Below are 6000 nucleotides of genomic sequence, written 5' to 3' on the forward strand. Positions count from 1 at the left end.
CTCGGGATTGTCTAACATATTTTGAACTAACTTCGTGATACCACCCTCTTTCCCCCATGTATCCAAGGACTTCAGGATGGAGTTGTGATGTAAAAAGGAGACACATATGGAACTAAATGGATGAAGAGGTGAATGGAGTGCAAAGGGGAGTTGAATTCCGAGAAGATTATCGTGGGGAAAAGAATTGAGATCAAGGACATGGGGGAAAATACCGGAAGAAATGGATGGTAGCTGTTGCACTAGCCGATTTACCTGGGATCATGGAGGAACCGAAACTCTATACGTACTGGAGGTTAAAGATGGAGTGAACACAAAGGTCGTGGGCAACCTTTGAGGTGGAAGATGCTAAAGAACGTAGTAACAAACAGTGATGATAGTTCTGAGCCTGAAACATAATAGTCATTTCATGAAAAATAAAATATGTTTGTGAAAAATTTATAAATTTGTGAAATAATGGTAGAAGTAAAAATAATACTGGATTTGAAAATTTTGATTGTTTATGATTATTCACATATAAGTAAAACAACTTGTAAAATTATTTAAAAACATTTCACAAAATTCTACACTAAAACCAAAAAACAGAAACAATCTAACAGAAAAAAAAATCATATTCAAATGTTTTTTTCAGGCCAAAAACCGAATTGTTATTTACACTATTTCACCATTGACACATGTTTCCATTTCACTCAGCCCCAACGTAAACAAAACCACTCTCTCGTACCGATCTTTCCCGTATCACCATGGAAACCGATCGCACAACCGGCAGCACTCCTGGATCCATCGAATCGCCGCCTCAGCTTCCGCCACCAGAACCCCACCATCACCACGACCACACCAGCGCCTGCGTCAACTGCGGCGGCCCTACTTCCTTCCCACCACCACCAACATGGTCCGAAACCTCTCCTCCGCCGGTCTACCGCCCCATTCGCGCTCCCGCAATCAACCTCCCTCCCAACAACAACGCGCAACAGACCATTATACTGACACCAGTTCCTCAAGCCCAAAAGGTCTCCGTCGTCTCTCCACCCTACCACTTCCAAACCCCGACCAAAATTATTCACTCCGAAGACGATATCCGCCGTTTCCGTGACTCTGCTACTTCCAAAAACTACCTCGGCTTCGTCGTCGCCCTCTCAGAATCCATCCGCGGCCACAAGATCTCTGATCCATGTCACATGTCTCCCACAATCACCTCCATCATCTCCATCCTTCAAACCCTACTTCAATTTGCAGATGAAATTCCTCCTCTCCAACAGTCTGCTCGATACGGTAACCTCGCGTATCGGGATTGGCACAGCCGTATGACTGAAAATGCGGATTCCTTAACGCTCCAATTCCTCCCCGCCGATCTCAATTCCGCCACCGTGGAGATAACCCCTTACTTTACCGATAGTTTTGGGAATGCGAGCCGAATAGACTACGGAACTGGACACGAGACTAATTTTGCTGCCTGGCTGTATTGTCTTGCGAGATTGGGAATCATCAAGGAAGAGGATTACCCAGCTGTTGTTTCTAGGGTTTTCGTGAAGTACATTGAACTCATGCGAACCTTGCAGCTGGTTTACTCTTTGGAGCCTGCTGGTTCACATGGGGTGTGGGGGCTTGATGACTACCACTTCTTGCCTTTCATTTTTGGGTCTTCGCAGTTGATTGATCACAAGTATATGAAGCCCAAATCAATCCATAATGGTGATATACTCGATAATTTTTCCAAGGAATACATGTATCTATCGTGTATTGCTTTTGTAAAGAAGGTTAAAAAGGGGCCATTTGCAGAGCACTCGCCATTGCTGGATGATATTAGCGGGGTGCCGAATTGGAAGAAGGTGAACAGTGGATTGCTTAAGATGTATAAAGTGGAGGTCATGGAGAAAGTTCCCATTATGCAGCATTTCCTCTTTGGTTGGCTCATCAACTGGTAAGTCTTATGTTATCCTTCCAAAATATTCCGCCAATCAAACCTCCTTATAGTTCATGTTTCAGTCTTCAAATCCATTTGTTAAAGTTAAGATTTTTAATTTCTTGCTTATCCTCATCATGTAAGAATATCTCTAAACATGGTTTTGAGTTTCTAAACATCCTTTGGATATAAGTTGTTGGATCATGATCACTAGCCATTCTGCATAATAGAAATTGTTCTCTTCAAACTCTTGACCTTCTTGAGGAAAATAAAACATCTGCTCAAATTAAGTATAATTTCTGGCTATATACCTTTTTACACCAAAATGAATTTTGTCAATCAAGTAAATATCAAATACTTATGACTTATGACATCAAATCCCAAATACTTATGAGTTATGACATCAAATCCCAAATTTAGTATAATTGCATAGGTTGTATTAGTTAATAGGAATTTAGAAACAGAAAATGTATTAGAATACCCATAAAAAACAATGCTACAAGAAGTATGAAGATTACAAAGAATTTCTTAAAAAGTGTCCTGAGTATTGATGGATGTTTGTTTTGGCAGGGAGTAAATTTAGAGGGAGGGAGCAGTTTTGAGTTTTGAGTTTTGAAGCAAACATGTTGAACTTCAGGTTTAGACACTACACTTATTTAAAAGATGACTTTTATATTTTGCTTAACATGATCATGATCATGTATTTGATTGCTATGCCAATATTACTTACTTAACATGTGTTTAGTTTGTAGAATATTACACCTTTTTCCTTGTCTTCTATTCCTAAACTATCTATTCTAAAACATCAAAGTACAGCCATTCCCGAGTAAAATTATAAAATAAAGGGTTATTGTTAGAAAAATCTCATTATTTTGTCATAGTTTATGGAAAAATCACAACTTTTATTTTTTGAACGGAAAAATCTCGATTATCTAATGTTTTGTTTTGCCCAAATTAACGGAAAAGTCCTTGTTTTTTTTTAACGGAAAATGATAGATTATTGTGTAAGATTAAATCATCGGAACTCTTTTGTTCAAAAAATAAAAGTTGGAGACTTTTCCATAAACTAAGACAGAATCTAACAATAATCCTAAAATAAATGGAAGATAATATTATATAAACTAGACCAAACTCTACAACTTAATGCTTTTGCACCCTGAGAAAGATTCAACAAAATGAAGATTCGATGACACAAATATCAAGCATTGCATCGACAAAAAGCAAAGACAATAATGGTAGGATATATGCGTTTGTGTGAAAGGAATTGTTTACTTCAATTTTTTTTTATTTTTAAATAGTGTCATTTATAGTACTTAGTGTTGATTGAAAAAAAAAAAAATTGAAGTATCCATTTCGCTCACAGAGCTTCATTAACAAAAGTATTGCCCATTTGTTTCGATATTAAGGGTGCATTAAACTCAAACTCCTTGCACATCAAAACTTCAACTTTCCGACATAAGACAATGCTTTTCATGACAACAACTACAAGTCACAGCATATCATGCAAAGTAATCCTATTTTTATTCATGCGAAAAATCGACACTGACGTTACAATTCCATCATATTTTGTTTTTAATGACCCACGAACACAAAATTACAAGTATAGGAATGAGGAATGAATGGTCTACCACTTAAAGATGTATTTTGGAACAATTTCCAACAAACCCTGCTACTTCGAAAGAGACAAATCTATGCATGTAACAAAAGTAGAATCCCTATGTGCATAAAAGGATATATGATGACAACGCACCTCTTAATGATAATTACTGTGGTAGAGGAGGTGTTAACTTTCCAAAAATCTTCAAAAGGAGAACATACATGATGCAATTTATGTTAGACACCAAAACCGAATAGGTTCCGGAAACTTTTTCCAGAATTAATCAACATCTTCAATACAAGATGCAATTTATGTTAGACACGACCAAAACCGAAAAGGTTTTGGAATATTTTTCCAGAATTCATCAGCATCTTCAATCTTCAATGACTCTTTGATTTCTCACATTTTGACCTTAGTGTTGGTGCACTCACACAATGTCAACAGTGCCCCAATTTGTTTGAGGTCGTTTATGTAAGATATATATGGACTGTAAGATTGTCTTTCTAGAAAAGTCATTATGGAGAGTGGAAAGCTTCAACATATATAAAGACATAAGGAATTGTGTCGCATCGATGTGATATACATTAACAATTGAGTATATAAAAAAAATAAACCTCAGAAACCACCAACTAACACGAGAAGTAAGAGTCAAACCATCAAGAGTATGTAGTCATATAACATGCTTCATGTATATAGTTTAAAAGAAAAAGTCACCAAAGTACAATGTCTAAATGAAAACTATTATGGCTAAAAAAATGGATTGAACTATTGCAACTATCACACAAAAGAATTAAATAGCTTTTCCCTTTGAGTGTATTTGTATATAATCACATACATAATTCTAATTTTAGAATATTATACCGCTACTAAACCTTGCACATAATATACAATACATTATCTTACGAATTAAAGCAATGAACTTTATGAGCAACCATAATGAAACATGCTATTACCAAAATTATTGCAAAATTTTACAAATATTCAAGTATTCAATGTTCCCAATCCAAGTAATTTCAAAAGGATTCTATTCTAACCACATAAAAATCTCACTACAAGCACTTGATGTGATTAACCTTCCATGGCCTCCAACAAAAATGACTTGATCATGGTTTTGTTCTTCAATGACACGTGAAGAAAGATTATGATGAATGAGATGAACTTTGGAGTTATATGTGAATCAAATGATGTTTATTGAGCGACTCCATGATGTTTTAACCCTAGAAATTGCCCTTACATGCCCTCCTAAGGGTTAGAGATCGTTCCATTTTATGTATTTCTCAAAATATGGAAAATATGAATTTCTTACTAAAAAACTATTTTTCTATTACTCGGCGTCGAAGTGACATCCATCTACTGTAGGTTTGGCTCCTGAACATTGACTTTTTTTTAGTTGTGCCTTTTTACCTCTTCATTTGTCAATCATTTTCCATCCTAGCTCTTTGATTTCCATTAATACATAATCCTACAAAACATCAAAATGGAACCATTAAGGACTAAAATTTGATGTTTAAAAATGAAATAAATGACAAATAATGTCATATAAAATGAATTGACCAATATTTATTAGTTCATCCGACTAGTGGCAAAGTTCATACTCCCTTTAGTAGTTTTTGTTCAATTTATTAACATAAGTATCAACATCCGTGAAGTTGAGAGTTGGCAACACTCTTATGAAACACCACTTTCTTTTATGAGTGGGGTTTAATAGTTTAATAGACTTAAATATTTCAAGTTTGAATACTCCAAAAGTTTTAATATGCAGAAAATGGTCTAAAAATTGGGAAAACTCTACAAAAACCCTACATATTATCCTCTAATGCTCGAAAAAACCATTATGTTGTCCATGATCAGGTTCCCAGATGTGGAACAATGAGTCACTGGACAACCCCTCATCTGACATCAAAATAAATAATAAGACTTGTTGAGGAGGATATATAAAGTTGGAGCCAATGATCAAGAGTACCTTGTATGTAACGCACGATGCGTATCATGGACTGAAAGTGTACCTAATGAGGGTCAATCGTAGAAAACTTATAGTGGTGGAAGAGGGAGACGATAACAAAAAGACTCATAAGAAGAGAGAGAAAATGGCCAATGAGTGAATAGAGATATTTTAGGAGAGAGATTACCTAAGAAACCCTTCATACCATGATAATTGGTAAATTTATCATTGATATTTTAGATGAATTACAAGTTATAAATACTAGCACACTACAATATAATGCCTAGTTGTTAGTAAGAATTTTACACCATTAGTGAAAACAAGATACAAGATGAGCATAACGCATAATAAAATTAAGAATCAAGGAACCAAACCGTATTTCCCTTCTCCAAAACTTCTCTCATTAAACAGTGGGCAACTGTAACGATAAATGAGATATTTATCAATTATCATTTTTTGAGAGAAAAAATATGGGACATGGGAGAAATAAATGTTTTATTATACAAAATCAAAACATAAAATGATTTTATTGTATTAAATCATAAAATAAAATGATTTTTT

At 35.2% G+C, this 6000-nt stretch overlaps 1 protein-coding gene across 1 annotated transcript; it reads left to right on the forward strand.

The window, feature by feature from the left end:
• Positions 1 to 668: 668 nt before the first annotated feature.
• LOC145107386 (phosphotyrosyl phosphatase activator (PTPA) family protein) lies at positions 669 to 2634 on the forward strand. The gene is made up of 2 exons (XM_079044259.1): positions 669 to 1918; positions 2471 to 2634. The coding sequence occupies exons 1-2, from the start codon at positions 741 to 743 to the stop codon at positions 2475 to 2477; spliced, it is 1185 nt and encodes a 394-aa protein (XP_078900385.1). The 5' UTR covers positions 669 to 740; the 3' UTR covers positions 2478 to 2634.
• Positions 2635 to 6000: the final 3366 nt, after the last annotated feature.

The sequence above is a fragment of the Lactuca virosa genome, chromosome 4 (assembly GCF_052849685.1).
Source record: "Lactuca virosa cultivar CGN04683 chromosome 4, Lactuca_virosa_CGN04683_v6, whole genome shotgun sequence".
In the NCBI taxonomy this organism is placed as follows: Eukaryota; Viridiplantae; Streptophyta; class Magnoliopsida; order Asterales; family Asteraceae; genus Lactuca; species Lactuca virosa.

Excerpts from the sequence above, each read along its gene's own strand:
- LOC145107386 (XM_079044259.1), top strand. The coding sequence starts at position 741 with ATGGAAACCGATCGCACAACCGGCAGCACTCCTGGATCCATCGAATCG.